The following is a 16,753-nucleotide window of genomic DNA, read 5'->3' on the forward strand; positions in this document are numbered from 1 at the left end:
TAAAGCCAAAATTCAAAGCATGTGCCCACCATAAACTTACTCTCTGTTCTCCTACAGACATGGCCTAGACCAGTTTGGAGAAAAAAAACAATACTCAAGGTTAAGCATTCCCTGCCCTCTTTGTGAACTCAAACACACCATTGGTTCATTGTCACTTCAGAGTATTCGTCAGCTGCCAAAACACCAACGTTTTTATAGCATTAGAGAGACAAGTCATTAACATACTTCAGCTTCTCCTTTTCCATCACACTTTTTCATTCTTACTTCATTCCAAGCCAGTGCACTAACATTTTTTACATAAATGTCTGTTTTTAAGAAAAAAGTACAGCGTTCTATCCTGGAAATTTAAGGTTCTATATAAGAAAGTCTTTCCCCCCTCCCCCTTTAAATGTTAGAAAAATATTCAAATTGTGTAAGAAATTACTATATAGCTGAATAATGATGCTCCTTTGTGTTACGTACATTACAAAGAATTGCCTACAACTGTCAAGTAACATGTAACTAATTCTTACCTTGTAGCATGCACCTATATGCAGATTCAGATATTGCATAAATGTGCGGTGGCATTTCATGGCGCTTCTTCCCTCTGTACATCTCAATAATGTTCTCTGAATAAATCGGGAGGTTCTTGTAAGGGTTTATAACTACGCAGAACAGCCCTGAATAGGTCTTAAAAAAAAAAAAAAAAACAAAACAACAACAAAAATGTTTCTGTTAGTAAACAGTATTGAAATAGAGCCACGAAGAGCAGATTTTTTTTTTTTCCACAGGTTCTATAATATTAATCTTAGAATAAAATTTCCTTTTGGTTGAGCAACTCAAAGTATACACCATATTCAAAGTGTTCGTTTCTAGTTCTCTTAAAAGGCTCTTTGGTCACTGGTTAAGTTCATCTTTAAATTACTTTTTATACATGTTAACAAGTCACCTGAGCCCAACACAAAAACCAGCTTATCAGTCATTAACTCAAAATTCACATGGCCTGTTGGCAAACGCACAGCTCCTCCCCAGCTTCATGTTCCTACCATTGTCCCTCTTTCCAGCGTTGCTGCCCTTAGAATCACAGAATGACAGAACAGTGTGGGGACCTTCCCAGCTCCCCAGTGCCCCCCCTGCCATGAGCAGGGACATCTTCACCAGCTCAGGTTGCTCAGAGCCCCGTCCAGCCTGGCCTGGGATGTCTCCAGGGATGGTTCATCCACCACCTCTCTGGCCAACCTGGGCCAGGCTCTCACCACCCTCAGGGCCAACAATTTCTTCCTCTTGTCCAGCCTCAAATCTCCTTTTTTAGTTTGAAACCATCACCCCTTGTCTTGTCACAACAGGCCCTGCTCAAAAGTCTGTCCCCATCTTTCTTATCAGCCCCTTTTAAGTCCAGAAAGGCTGTACTAAGGTCTCCCCAGAGCTTCTCTTCTCCACCTGAACACCCCAGCTCTCTCAGCCTGTCCCCCAGCAGAGCTGTTCCAGCCTCGGGTCATTTCCGGGGCTCCTCTGGCCCCTCTCCAGCAGGTCCATGTGTGTCCTATGCTGAGGACCCAGAGCTGGACCAGCACTGCAGTGGGGCTCACTAACCTAGCTGGATACTACTGAAGATAAATTTCAAAAATACCTGGTTGGTAATAGAATCAGTTCCCTGACCAAACTCTTTCATGGCTACTAGTATTACTGTTAGGGAAAGGGAAGGCAGGACAGTGGCTTTAGTAGGGTGGTTCAGCTGATCAAGGCACTCATTAACTGATAAACACAGGATCTACGTTCCTAGCCAGTCGTCCTCCCGGTTTTGCTCAATTGAGGTCACCCACATTCACCTACAATTACCACAAGTGACATGAAGGCATCGGGAACTACCACAAGCCCAATTTCCTTGTTAGTCTTCCAATAAGGATAACTAGAAGAAAGGCACACATTCCCCAAGCCCGTTGTGTGATGACCAGCTCAAAGTCACTGACCAGTACCCACGCTTGTTCCTCCACTATGGCCAAGTCTAATGAAAAAAACAACTTGTTTATTGCTACCTGCAGAGGAGATACGGTCCCAAGCTAAAGAATTCACACCACCAAGGTCCACTTCCAGATCAACACACCCTCTGACCAGTACAATGGCATGAACATCTGCCCAAGCCAGCAGACCTCTTCCTCCAGGATGACTCCGGACTCTCATCCAGCAGAACCTCTGAGCCCTGCTCTGTTTTTCACGCACTGAACTCGACAGGTTGCTGTTCTGTATCTCACTGTAGACAGGACCTCCCAAACCAGTGACTGATGGTTAAGCTGTCAGGGTATTGCTGTATACAGTAGTTACAGAGTCACCCTCTTTCAAGAGCATCACCTTTATTTCTCTGCAAATTCATCTAAAACTTTTACCAGTTGTCTTGGTCCTTTCAGGCTCAAAGTTTTTGTTTGTTTTCCCCCCAGTGATACCGCCCTTCCCTAGACATGAATAAACCCATCTGCTAAGTAAGAAAAATCTTCAGAGCTACTCCTAGGATGACAACAGCTGTTTGAAGATTATCCTTCCCTTCTCCCCCATTGCCTTGGCATCTTTTGTTTATTCCCCCAACACAGATGGAGTAAACATCATTACTATTTAGCTACATAAAGAACTAATAATTTATGAAAACAAACTTAATAACCCTTCAGACTTCTGCTGCTGATGATACTTAACCTGGAAGCCTTTCTAGACTGTCTTCTGATGCAGCGATCAGACCATCAGTGAACCTGGAATGATCAGAATAAGCCAAGTCCAGCTAGACGCAGCCATAACTCAGTCAATCTAGAGGACGACCAGCAAGTGTCCTGAGCAAATGAAAAGGTCTAATTTAAGAGGCTCTACATTGAACAGGGCCATATTGGAAGTTATGAAGCACAAAATTCTGCCATTTCACCAGTGCTGGGGTTCTTTTATTTGAAACTAGATCTAAAGGATAGGCTTTTATCCCTGACCATTAAGTCAGTGTCATGACAGTTCTTGACATGCAGCACCTTGAACTCCAGCATCTTCATTTCCTGCGCAACAGTCTCTCAGTTCACCCTCCCATCATTTCCCTGCAGAATTTAAAAATCACACTGTCTTCAAAATATCCCCAGACTCGTACAGCCTTCATTTATTCAAAGGAAGATGGAGCCAAGTCCTTCCACGAGGCTCCCCAATTTCCTGACCACCATCTATTGCAGAAAGCAACATTTAACACAGGAATATATTGGTGGTTTGTTTTCATGGATGGTAGGCATATAATAAAAGCATCTCTTCTGTGTTTGAGTCAAATTTAATTGGGATGGAGGTAAGTGATACAAAAATTTTTATACAGCTATTTTATAACTGCAGGTCTCACAGTACAAATATATTATTATATATAAGACAGCAGACTGGAGGTGTGGGCTTTCTCGCATGCAAACCAAAGACACAAAAAGTAGTCTGAGATTGTTTTACACACCTTGAAAAGCTTCTTGGTGACCAGCCACAAAAAGAATTAAAGGGAATACTTGTACACCTGCCTTACAAATGGACACCCTACTTAATGAATATTACGGTGCAACTGTTAGAGATGCCCAGAGCTTCCAGACACACCAAAGGGGCAGTGATGCCTTGTGCTTCCTCTGTTCCGCTGGAACTGTCAGATCTCAGATATTTTTTAGGAACAAGCACAGAAGAGCTACAGTAACTACACCTCTGGATGCAGAACCAGACTTCATTAATTTTTCAGCTGACAGAGACAGATATGTACATTAAGAACTTAAGGGCAAGAAAATATGCTTATTCACCTCGAGATCATGGGATCAGCTGCAAACAAGCTTGAAACACACACAGTTCTGCTTTCCTGAGGAACAGGATGCAGACAATATCAACCAACAGCAATAAAGCATGTTGGAACGCACGCTCTCTAGGCAAGGCTCCAGAGACAAATAAAACAGTAAAGCAGTGCTCTGACAGAGGTTTGTTATACAAACTCTCCTTCAGGACACTAATTGTGGAGTTTGAATGTTTCCAGACGCTTACAAGCCTTCATCCAGTAGTATATCATTTAGTAATTTGGATTTGGGTAAGCTATGCCAGACTGCAGAGTTCAGGTTCCTGACACTGGCCTACTTGAAAACTACATTATATTCCTAGCAGTAAGCAACCTGAGAAAGAAGTATATGTAAGTGAAGTACTAGCAAATAAAGAGTGCGTTATTTCCAGGTGAAAGCACACGGGAATCTAAGGCACTAAATTTGGAGTGTGGACTGAAGAGCAAGAAAGGTTTTCATGACCTGTCTTCCCTTAAAACTACATCAAACCTTCACTGTGTGTACACATATGATGGTATCAGTGTCAAAAGCCTTGTACAGCTCCTCAGATTAATAGCTCAGCTTTACAGTTCTTGTATCGAGTAATATGCTGTCATTACTGTTGGGTTGGATCCTCCTGCTGCAACATCAAAAGGCATCTTTAAAGCATCACTTCAGAGTGCATCAGCAAGATGCAGGTAAACTTCTGGAATTTTAACCATCAGTTTACATCACCTGAGTATCGAGGTTCAACATTTCCCTCTAGTTCTTCAAATATAGAAAGTGACAGACTTACTCTATTACTACCTAAATAATTAAGTTGAAGTAAACATCTAAATATCTAAGTATCTCCTACTTTTACCTGAAATATAGAAACATAGAATCATTTTGGTTGGCAGAGACCCTCATGATCATAGAGTCCAACCAGAACCTAACTCCAGCACTAAAGTAGACCAGTAGTTTCCAGCCTAGAAAGCAATACCAATTTTAAGCACTATCCCACATACTAATGTGGTAGAGCACATTCTCCAAATTGATAAATTGCATCATTATCACATTTTTCTTTTCTGGTTTCACTTCCTAAGGTTATGGACCCACCTTACACACTCCAAGACCTATTAAGTCCTCCAAGCTTGGCACAGTTTTCTCCTGTACTATCTTTTACCTCTAAATAAAGCAGTTACCCAATTCTAAACTCAAGTCTTACAGAAGGGCACGGAGCTTATCAGCTCCAGCAGGGAGGAAAGCAGTGACCTGGGGCAGGACGTTTCTCCGCTTTGTGCAGCAGTTCATCCCCAGCCGCCACCCAGTTGGCCCACGGACGCCCCTGAGCAGGGCACACTCAAGACTGGAACCCAGAAATTATCCCAGATATCTCTGTCCAGCCCAATATGGTAGACAAAAAAAAACAAACCCCAAACATGAAGTCCTTTTGGCAGCCATGACTCTAACGTTATGGGTGCCAACAAGGCTCAGGAGCCTGCTGGGAACCTGTCTCTGCCCAAGGTTGGGGGACAAAAGCCACCGCCTCAGGGCAAGTGAAGAGTAAAATCTGTGCATGAGAAAGAGAAAGGAAAGGAGCGCAACACATACACAAGTTATTAATGAAAAAGCACAGCCCAAACATTAGAAGACATGGCTATAAATGTTTTCTACAGCTAGCAGTGAAGAGAGGAGGTTCACCAGTACTGTATTTTCACATCTATAGCCTTCAGGTTATATGTTTAGAGAAAGTAAACCCACCACGAGATGAGCAGCGTGGGTCCCAGCCCTGTTCAGTCCGCTCACCCCCTCCCAGCGAGGGTCAGGCCCGGCTTGGTGTCCCCATGCCCAGCCAGCCCAGCTGCTCCAGGCGCAGCAACGTCCGAGACAGAAAACATGATCTTTGCTTGCACCGGGGCCAGAAAGGTATTAATATCCCTTCATGAGGCTCCTGTAGAGCTGCATGTGGCAGTCGAACAGCTCTGCAGACAGCTTGCAATGGGCTGCCCTGGACTCCTGTGCGGCACACAGCTCAAGGGGTGGCCTGCACAAGGGTGCGTTCCACCGAGGGCTTGTGCAGGAATCCTTAATTCAAAGTATTGCACCTTTTTGCACTGCTAAGCTACCATTTTTTTATAGAGACAGAATATTTGACAAGAATATGCATTTTTGGATACCTCTGCTTGCCTGAGAGTGAGGAGGGCATTGATTGGCTTCCCTTAAAGCCCTCAGACATTTCTAACAAAGTAAAACCCTACACAGAACTCTCAATTTGATCACACTTATGAGTCTTCCAAAATCAAAGTTAATTTAAAAACCAAGATATTGTGTCTAACCAGGTCATACAATTTGAACCCTTGGATTTCTTCTGCCATATGTTAAGTACTAGATCCAATGACTGGTTTGGGCTAAGATTAAACTGAGGAACAAACTGCATTTCTTAAGAGTTCTTTTAATACCACCCTCAATGATGTGAAACATTCCCAAGTGGACCAGCAGGAAAATTAAAGCAATTAGAACACAGAAGCTTATATAATACCACAGATCGTTCTAGGTTATGCTCAGGCCTCAGAGGAGGCAGCAGCTCAAGAGCAGAACCAGCTTATAGACAACGCCTCAAGTGCGGTTTCCTAAGAGCTTCCACCAACAGCAGGCTCTGAAATGGGGGACTACAACAGATTTCCTTGGTTTTCCCTCTTCTGCCCCAACAAAATGGAAAGTACATAAAAAAATATGAAAGTAGCAAAGGGCTGCAGACCAATTATAGAGATAATACTTGTAATTACAAAAAAATATCTGCTGAAGTATTTTTAATTGCACAAGAGTGAGTGTGCTTTTTTCTTTACTAGCCAAAAGAAAACCCAGCAGGGATATACAGAGAGAGCAATAATCTGCAGCAAGGTTCCAGGAGCTCTCAGCCTTACATGAACAGTTTTCAAACCTTTTGAAAAAGTCTTTCCTATAAAAAAAGGTGAAGGAATGCGCAGGAAAGATAATGCATTGTTGACTGGAGTCAGGAGGACTTTGAAGTCCAACCTAACCTTTTCCTCAGGCGTGTTTCACCATTCCTTTGTCCTTTCTCCAGGAACAGCAAAGCAAGTCATCTCTAACCTGACCTCACCTACAACTTGCACACCTCTTACACAACGTGTCCTCCCCTGGAACCTTCTGGCTGAGCAGAGCTCAGGTCACGGGCTCCCCAGCAGCACCGGGGGAACACCTCTCATACAGTCACAACAAGGCAAGAAGCCATCTAGATACTGACGTGGGTTAATAGAAGTCAAGCATTTGAGAAATTCTATTCATTTTAATCCTTTTGACTGAGGCTGAGCAGTTAATAGTAATTGCGATGATTTATGGGGCTATCAGTAAGCTACATATAATCAACTGTGGGCAATAGATTTCCCGCAGGAAAGCTGCGACTAGAAGAGATGTGACTACAGTAACATTTTTTAAAATAGATTTTTATAAAGCACATAGGATTTTTAATATCTTTGTTTTTACTGTAGTTTAGTTACACTCTATGTTTGAGAGCAATTCCTTCATCCCAGCTTACTGCATCGTACTCAGATGTTACATTTTTCTGGAAAATCACTAAGGTGTGTCAAACTATGCAGGATCCACACTATTGAGTGTTCGCCAGTTGCACTTGGAGAAACACATTTTGGTTAAACAAAATGTTTCTGTTAACAAGATGAGCATAAGGTTATGTTTTGACATTCATTAGTAGATTATGTAGGAATGTATAAACATTTAAAATACACTTTAAAAGGGAACTAGAAGGGTCTTCCTTGCCATCAAAAGAGGTACTGACACAAAAGCAGAGCTTTAAATTGCTGAAAGAAGTGTCACCTAGCCCCAACTTCAAAATATTAACTGTCATTAGTGTACTCATTCCAATTCCAAACAGTGTCTGCAACTCCAAAAAAAAGTTGCTTTCCATTTAAGTAGGAATGAGGCATTTACATTCCTGATCTACACAACTACCTGCATTTTAATTAACTGAAATGCTTTTAATAGACTTAAAAATTCAAAATGCTAAGAAAGTCATATCCAGAATGTTACCTAACAAACATGGAAACGCTAGTTAGAGTGATCAGGAACACCCTGACCACTTAGTTTTCTGCAGTTCTATAAGCAGTATAGCATATAGCAAAATTGACTTTCAGAGTTAAAAAAAAATAATAAAAATAAAGAATCCCCTTGCTCTGAAGTGAAAGACAAGGACCTCCCACTGCACACTAACCAGCCAGCAACCCCAGGGCTCTCTCTTCCAAGTGGACAGAAAACAAAATAGTAAGAAACTAAATATTAAAAACCAAACCAAACCAGTTCTTTCCTTCAGATCAGATCATCCATGTGAGTCAAATTTGGTAGTGAACTTTGAGCCTAATATTGGACATAACTGACAAGCTTTCTGAATAGATACTGAAGCTAATTCGTTATTGATGTTGAAGCGCAGCGAGCTCAGGATGGAAAAAATGCCTCTTCCTACACAAAAATTCTGCAGCTTTCAGACCTCATTTGTAGCTCTCTATCAAAGCTCCTAAGTACCGTCAAGCACAGCATTTGCCCTCCCACCACTTTATTTTCAGACTAAATCCACCTCCTTGTTTATCACCTCCCCTGCCACTCCCGTCCCTTCCCACCAAAACCAAAGAGCCATTTCAAGTGTCCCACTTTCCCCAGGGCTCCAGCTGAAGGGGACAGCAACAGTCACTTCTTCAGCTGGGCTTCACACACCCCCAGCAACAGCACACCCAGACCTCTGAGCATGAGCAAAGCTGCTCCTGAACCTCTCCGGCTTACAGCACAGTCGGTTAAAAATCAGTCAGTGATTTCCTATGTTCAAATGCCATATTGGGCCAGGAAGACTTTGGAAGCTCATTCATGAGAAACCTCACAAAGCAGTGACAAGGAGAATTAGTGGAGCAGTAATCTTGTCCATCATGGCTTGTCACAAAGTATTAAGGCAGCAGTGGTCTTGAGAACTTCACAGCATTTAAGGCTGATGGACCCTTACCATCCACTCTTTCCAGCGTATGGCTCCATTTCATTGTCTAATTAAAAGATTATTTCGGTCCTCCCAAAAAATCAAATTTAGTTCACATGGCTTCAGCAGAACCCAAAATCTAGGGCTGATATCTAGAAGCCTTCACAGAGGCACTTTTTCATGCAGGTCTTGTAAAAATAAAGATGCTTCCTCACTGAAGCTACAGACTTTAGTGACCCAAAACCTCAGACAACTTGCCTCCTTTCTTAACACTCCCGGAAAGATACCTGGAACTCAGCTCATCATGGTATAAGGATATTCAAGAACCACCACAAAACTAGTCTGAGATAAATCATGTTTTTTCCAAGTCCTCAAAGGACCTCTCAAGCCTTTGGGTATTCCTGCCGGGTACCTGTACAATGAACTACCTCCAGTTTCTGATCTACAGCCATTACAGGTATTACTAATTACACACTACAACTAGTGTTAAAGCTGATCACTCTAAAGCGGTGCAGGCAGAAGAGTCATTTTTTTATATGAAGCCAAAGAACCGATAGTTCATAAGGATTTAAGGTAACCAAGACCCATGACAAGCTGCAACTACAGCAAAACATGAGGCAGCAATTTAGAGTATCAAATGATACACCCCTGCCACAAGAAATGCTGCTATCCCTAGAAATGCAAAAAATTTGGAAAAATTCAGCTATGAAACACAGGGATGAGTGAAAACTCCTACCAAAGGTAGAAGTAATGAAAAAAAAAAATACTGCAGGCAGCTGCACATCCACAGAACCAACATGTGATGAAAACCAAGCCTCAAATGTGAACAGAGATAATATCAGGGATGCTGAGATTCTGCAGGATCGTGCTTAGTCATTGATGGGCTAAGGAGAAAAGTCCAAGTGCAAGAAGTCATAATGATAGATTTACCTGTTCTCAGGGGTGAATGTATATCATAGACCTCAAGAGAATTTGCTTCTCCAGGAAATAACTTTAACATATTCTTCACTTACACTCCTAATAAACCCTGTGGCAACAGTGACATCAGAAGCAGAACAGATGATGTTAAAAGTGGAGCAAGAAATGAAGATATTTCATGTCCAAAAGTCATTTCATTGTAAAAACAAAACTGAGATCACTATAGTTCACACTCAAAAATATTCTTCCCAGTAGTTCTACACAAGTCCTGCTACCTTTCATCTTCTGTGCTGTCATGAGCAGACCAGAAATAAAACCAGGACCGAGCACAGACATCATACTTTTACAAGCCACCAGTCTTCCACATTCTCCATTTGTGTTCACCTCCCACAGCACAGTAATAATGTAACTTGGAGGCCAAGATCACACCACTTGGCAGACATTAGGAATGCTAGAAACTCCTTGCCATCCCTACTTAGATGTTACATGAAACTCTTCTTGATGAAATGAGCACCAGTGCCCAGGTCATGCCCACTGGTGCTAGCTGGCTTTAGTCAACCTGCCTTGTTCCTCCAGTACTGTCATCTTGAAGAGGCGTATTACAGACTGATGACTGGACCCACCCAACAAATCCCTCAGCTTGTTTTCTTTCTAGGGATTGAAAAGAAACATGTAACTACTTCAGTTGACAGACTTTCATCTTCTGCTTCCTAGAAAGGCAACACTGCATGCTGCTGATTGGGAGTCAAAGGAAACAAAAAGATAATCACAGAAACACAGAATAGTTTCAGTTGGAGGGACCCTCCCAGCTCCCCCAGTTCCCCCCCTGCCATGAGCAGGGACATCTTCACCAGCTCAGGTTGCTCAGAGCCCCGTCCAGCCTGGCCTGGGATGTCTCCAGGGATGGTTCAGCCACCACCTCTCTGGCCAACCTGGGCCAGGCTCTCACCACCCTCAGGGTAACAACTTCTTCTTCACACCCAGCCTGAATCTCCCTCCTTTAGTTTAAAACCATCTCCATCTTAACTGCTTGAGACCAACACCAAAATATAAGATTTCAGTTTGATTATGAGAGTACAATCTGAAAATCAAAACACAGCTTTAGCCAAGCCCTGTCATGGCCAAACTACCAAGATTCGCATGTTCAGCTCAGTCAACTTTGGCTCCTTTCTCTCCATCAAGCGAACATCAGCAGTTTTCACAAGCAATGGCAGCTGCTCTGGGCCATGCAGCCGGCAGCAGCCGTGACAAAGTCACCGGCAAGGTGCACAGGGATCCCTGAGAGAACCGCACAAAAATCCCTGCCAGCTCAAGTTGTGGGTGAAGTTTCGCTCTGTGGCCTACTGACCTCTACCAGCATTCAGCCGCTGCTCTACCAGCACTCACAACTGCCTTCCCCCTACCCCAAAAAAAAAAAAAAAAAGCTGAATTTTAATTTCAAAGAAGAATTCATTATTACAGCTGCACAGAAACATAATTCTTGGTAATAGCAGCATCCTCCAGCAATGTTCCTGTACCTCAGACCTCCATCTAAGGCCAGCAAATCCATTAGCTTCTTGATCCCAACCAACTTCTTTCAGCTAGGAGGCGGGAGATCATCAGTAATATACTGATGTACTAATCCTCCTATGTGACAGCAGTATCTCAGTGCCAAGGAACCAGATTTTAGAGTCTGCCTCAACAGTTAAAGAACAAGCAGAAAGCACCTTTTGGGAAGTGGAGCAGGGCTGGGGGAGTAAAAAAAAAAAAAAAGGTAGGTGACCTATAGGATACCACTTAAACTCCACATATATGACAAGCCACCCTTTCAAAGGCACGTTTTTAAATTTGTCAGTCATCCAAAGTAACACGGTACTGGATCATCTGCACATATAGAAGAGTGATGAGTTCCTTGGACTAGAACTTGCTTTGACATTTAAGGCCTTCAGCTTTGAACCTTCATCATGAAATACAGTTATGATAGCTATAATGAGTTTCATAACAACTGACATTATGATTGCTACAGATACTGGATACTTTTGATGTATCAATTTGTTAACTTTTAATTTTCAGTCCAGTCCTTACTAATGATCCAATTAGTTTACTTATAAGCTTGCAAGAAGTATTTCAGAACTTTTTTTTGCTGAGCTCTGCTGTATGGGTCTCCGTGGAAGGGTAAAAACCAAAAACACACAGAGAAAACTGACAAAGAAGCACAAAGAGTATTTTGAAGTTGCGTTTAATTTTTACTAAGTCCAAATACTACTAAGGGCCAAGCAAAAAAGGTACCTCGTTAATACCTAAATGGTGGGGGAAAATGAACCAACTAACTAGCGGAACTAAATAAAACTGATTTAAGCCTTAGAAGTAGTATTTATTAAAATGTGCCAAGCGTTTAAGCAGATGTTACAGTTTCTTTTAAGATCTAAAGTCTGCTTGTAGCTCTGAATGATACTCTGACTCAACAAGTCACTATGCAAGGAGTTTGCCAAGGGACAAGGAGCTGCTCTGAACTGTGCAGCACACACTCATTTCACGTTTAGGGAGGAACAGGGTCAAAAGCAGCATCAATGGCTCAGTGATTCCTAACTCTATAGAAAGACGGTGATAAGCCAGATGTTCCAATTAGTGCCTCAAATACACTGAAAAAAAGAAAGCTTTATCTTATTGTTTTATTTTAAGCACTTTAACACATTCTTTCCTGGCCCACTAAGTTGATATTAGATTCCAAAAAGACATTTTGCATTCCTAGCACTCTGTCCAACTTCAGCATAGCACAGCATAGCACGGCCTCTTATTATCATTTGTAATACACAGCAAGTTAAAACATGATATATGCTTATTCATATGAGCAATTAAAACAGTAATTCAGCAAAGTTAGGTTTCGTAATCTCTCATCAGCTCAAACAAGTTATTTGATACTATTCACTGTATCAGTTAAGCATGTCTGAGGCAAGCGCTCTAACAAGCGGCATGAGCTAAGCGCCCAGAGTTGCTATTTAGCATTCTATTTTTGAAAGATGCTTCCAGTATTATTTCCATAGGAGAAATTTTTATTATTTGTTTTATGACAGTTTTCAACCTGTACAGAGCACGGAAAAAGACCCTGGACTAATCTAAATGCTAGGGACGCAAAGCGTTTAGGCTATCAAAATCAGAGACAAGACCTGCTCCCTCCATTTTAAATAGGTAAAGGAATGGTAATCAGCCAAGTTCAGCTGAATTAGCACCGGTAATGAATCTAATGATTAGTACTTACATAGATGAGCCCAGAGTAATACCGATCCTTTAAATTATGCAATACAGAGGCTTCATTTAAACAGGTTAATTCTGCCATGTCTTCCACTTTAGAGAACTTGGGAGGATTCATCTTCTGAATATCATCTTTATTGACCAGCGCTTTCTTTCCATTCTCTGCCAGTTCAACCAACACTTCATCCCCTTTTTCCTCTTTGATGCTGGCTGCCTCAAAACCATGGCGCTCCGAAGGAATCCACACCAACTTCTTAGCAGTCCAATCAGCCTGGGTGGCAGGGTTGTAGATCACAGCCCTGTCCACAAAGAGGTACCTCTCTGGATCTTCCTGCCCAGATCTCTGTGCCATTGTGGGAAGTGAAGCTATCCACAATCAGTTACCCTGAAAAGCAAAAAAGCAAAACCACATTACACATCATATTCTTATTAAAGAAAAGAATGGAGCTACGGTGCATCAGTTCAATAAACTATCAATAATATCTGTATCTTGTCTTGATGAAGAAGCACCATTAATTTCTTCCATAGCCTAAATAAATCACTATACAACTGAGAGCCCCTATTCACATAGCAGCCCTCTGAATAACCCAACTGCCATATAAACATTAAAATGATCTGTCAAGTATAATCCCAGACTTAGTACAGGAAACTTGCTATGAACTGGTTCTAATTGTGCAACAACTAGAGAGAGACATTGCAACAAATGTGAGAGCTACAAGAAAAATACACATCTGTCTTCTGTACCTAAATAGGGAGCAAAGGCAAATTTAACAAAAGTTTGCCAGTTAACTCCACTTCAAATGAATAATAATTAAAAAAAGAGAGATATAAAATGTTCAGTGGGTAGCTAACTACAGTAACCAGAAGGCAGCAAGAATGTGTTTCATGTTTTAAAACATGTAGATTTCCAACTACAAAAACTTGAGACACTTGGGGTTTCCGTAAGCCATTAAGCTAGCCAGACCTCACTCATATTCCTCCTGAAAAACACAAGACTTTGCATCCCTCCAGCCTGCTTCTGTTGCAAGTGCTGACATTACCATATTCCAAAAAAATGTCTCCAGATTTCAAGTGTACCTCGAGGCTCAAGACACAGCAAGGACTGACGTTACATTTTCCAACAGCTTCACAGGTAATTTGAAGGGGAAAGAAAAACTGCTGACAAGAGCTCCTGCACACTCATTTTATTTATCTGCCTCTAAGAGAGGCCACTGCATCTTCTGTTAATACTGCTGGCGCATCCAGGATTCCTGGAGCAAGCAGTTTTATCTGTAACTGCCTGAGGAGCTAGAAGGTCAAGGCTGACATCTAGTACTCCGGTCATTAAAGATCTTATTTTTTTCGCACACTAGATCTTTTCTGCTGAAGAATGTTACATTAGCTAATGGCAGCCTCTGCCAGCAGGTACCCTAAAGGTGAGCTGCAAATGCAAGGAAGGTTTCGCAAACTGCATTTGTCACCTTTTGTACTACGGGGAGCGCCCTGATGGAAGTTCTGCAACACTCCCATCCTCTGAAGAACACGTAATTAAATACAATAGTTGTGTCTCCATCTACGGCATGGACATTGGGTATGTCATCCAACTTTAATGTATAGTAAGCATGAAGTCACTGAAACCTTCAGAGATTTGAGGAGCAGACCGTTTACTAGAGACAGTTTAACTCAAATCAAGAGGTGATGACTCAAAGTATTTTAGAAGAACCTGTGAGAGAAAAATTCAATGAAGAAAAAAGTAATCGTTGAGAAGACACCTTAAGTGACAGCTGAACTCCTCAGCCAGGAAAATTGAGATATTAGTCAAGGAATGCTACATTTGGCTCAAGAAGCCCATAAATTTAATATCTGAGCCTCCAACCCCAATTCAGAAAGCTGTTTGTCTCCACTGTGCTGGACTACAGCTGATGTTCCAACAAAGACGAAGCACCATCGCCGCCTTCATGCACAGATCTTGGCCTGAGGCCCCTGCAGGCTCCCTGGCCAGGTATGACAGACAGACATTTCTCATCAGCTTGGTCCCAGTTCTGCAAACTGAGATGCAGTGAAACCCAGAAGTCAAATAAAACTCATTTGACAAAATTAATCTCAGCACAATGAAAGGTTGAAGACTGAAATTAATGCAGATCGACCTATACCAGTTCCTCAGGAATATACCTAACATTGAGGGGTCACAGGCAGTTTCAGCATCGTTTTTCCACTTTAGCTTTTCATTCCGCAGAGCCCACCACAAAAGACCCTCTGCAGCAGCAAACCAAGCTGCAGCTCACTCTGCCCAGGGCTCCCCTCTTCACAATGGCATTCAAATGAAATACACAAATGAGCATATTTATCATGCAGGAATCCAGCGCTCCCAAAAGACGACTAACGTAAGAAAAAAACCCTACACGCGTTCTGCTCCTCTGCACAAAGCGGGGGAGCACCAGGGCGCTGGGGAGCGGCACCCCTCGCTGCAGCCCGGGCGTTTCCAAGGACAGGGGCAGCCCGAGGAGCCGCACCGCCCCCGGGCAACGCGGGCTAATGCTCGCCGTCCTCCCGCGGGAGCGGCCGCGGAGCCCCTTCGCCAGGCCCGCAGGCCCCGTCGCCGCCCCGAAGGACAAAGGAGGCGGCCAGGGTCGCCCGGCCCGGCGGGGCCCGGGAGCGGCCCCCTCGCCACCGCAACCCGCCCCAGCCCCGCGCCCCCCGCCCGGCCGCCGCCCCGCCCGCGCGGAGGCTGCGAGAAGGGGAGAAAATGGCCACCTTTCCCTCAGCGATGCGGCGGGAGCAGCGGCGATGCGGCGGAGGGGGGGGCGGGAAGGGGGAGATGCGGTGGCGCGGGCGGGCGGGCCGGGCGGCGCGGCCCACACAAGGGGGTCTTTGTGTGCCGGGCCCGCCGTTCCCGCCCCACCCCCACCGCGGGCGGGGCCGGCTGCGCGCCCACGGCGAGCCCCCGCAGCCCGCCCTAGGGAGCCGGGTCCCGCCGCCTCACCTGTGTAGCGCCCGGCCGCCGCCGTGCCCCGTAGCTCGCACCGCCCGCCCGGCTCCTCAGCACTCGCACCGCTCCGCCCCCCACCCTCCGCGCTCCTTTAGCGCCACACCGAGCCCTCCGCCCCCCGCTCGCCGCCGCCGCCGGTCCCGCCCCCGTCGCCGCTGGCTGCCGCTTTTCCACTGGACGGTTGCCACGTCCGTCCGCCGCTGCTTGCTCGCCCATTGGCCCGTGCTGAGGCCGCCCTCCAGCCACGGCCATAGCAACCTCCACACGCTACCCTCCAAACCCCGCCTCCCCGCTTCACCCCGCCTCCTCAGCACTCATTGGCAAGTTCCGTCCGCCGTCAAACACAGTGCTCCTCTCACTGGGTGCCCTCCACGCCTGTCGGGGTGGGCTCCGACCCGCGCTGCAGCACGCCCGGCGGGGGGCGCGGCGCGTCCCCGGCGCTGCAGCGGGTGGTGCGCACGGTGCTGCGGCGTGGGGCGGGCGCGCGCGCGCGCTTCCCCTTCACCCACCCACAGTTCCCTCCTCGTATTTTGGTTCGATAAAGGGTGTTTCAGGCCCAGGCCCCGAGGCGGCTTCCACCGACGTGAGAGATAACGGGGAAACCCGGCCGCGAGCGCTGGGAGCGGGGACTGCCCTCCCCCCTCCCTCCCTCCCTCCCGCCCGCGCCGCGCTGAGGGTCGCTTCACGCTCTCAGCGGGCCCGGATGGTCGCTGCCTTCCAGGCCCTGGACAGGATGGCCGGGCCAGCAGCAAAGCACCCGGACCCGATTTCCAGACTTCTAGCTCTAGCAGCTCTGCTGCAGCCCTCGGTAATTGCTCCCGGGGGTAATTAGCCTGACTATTAAAAACCCAACCCTCGCTGCAACTCCGACATGCTCCCAGGCTCTGCATCCCG

The 16,753-nt window shown here is 44.9% G+C and overlaps 1 protein-coding gene across 2 annotated transcripts in view; it reads right to left on the reverse strand.

Annotated features, from left to right (window-relative positions):
- MYH10 (myosin heavy chain 10) overlaps positions 1-15,978 on the reverse strand; it is a 97,252-nt gene extending 81,274 nt beyond the window's left edge. The window contains exons 1-3 of one of the 2 annotated variants that reach the window (XM_065852473.1): positions 15,854-15,978; positions 12,899-13,276; positions 513-669 (exon numbers count right to left, since the gene is read on the reverse strand). In XM_065852473.1, coding sequence (XP_065708545.1) covers positions 513-669; positions 12,899-13,243 — 502 coding nt within the window. In that variant the 5' untranslated portion in view covers positions 13,244-13,276; positions 15,854-15,978. Of the gene's footprint in view, positions 1-512; positions 670-12,898; positions 13,277-15,624; positions 15,643-15,853 lie in introns of those variants that run through there. The other variant, XM_071816423.1, reaches the window with a different exon arrangement.
- Positions 15,979-16,753: the final 775 nt, after the last annotated feature.

This window comes from Patagioenas fasciata, chromosome 18 (genome assembly GCF_037038585.1).
Source record: "Patagioenas fasciata isolate bPatFas1 chromosome 18, bPatFas1.hap1, whole genome shotgun sequence".
Taxonomy (NCBI): Eukaryota; Metazoa; Chordata; class Aves; order Columbiformes; family Columbidae; genus Patagioenas; species Patagioenas fasciata.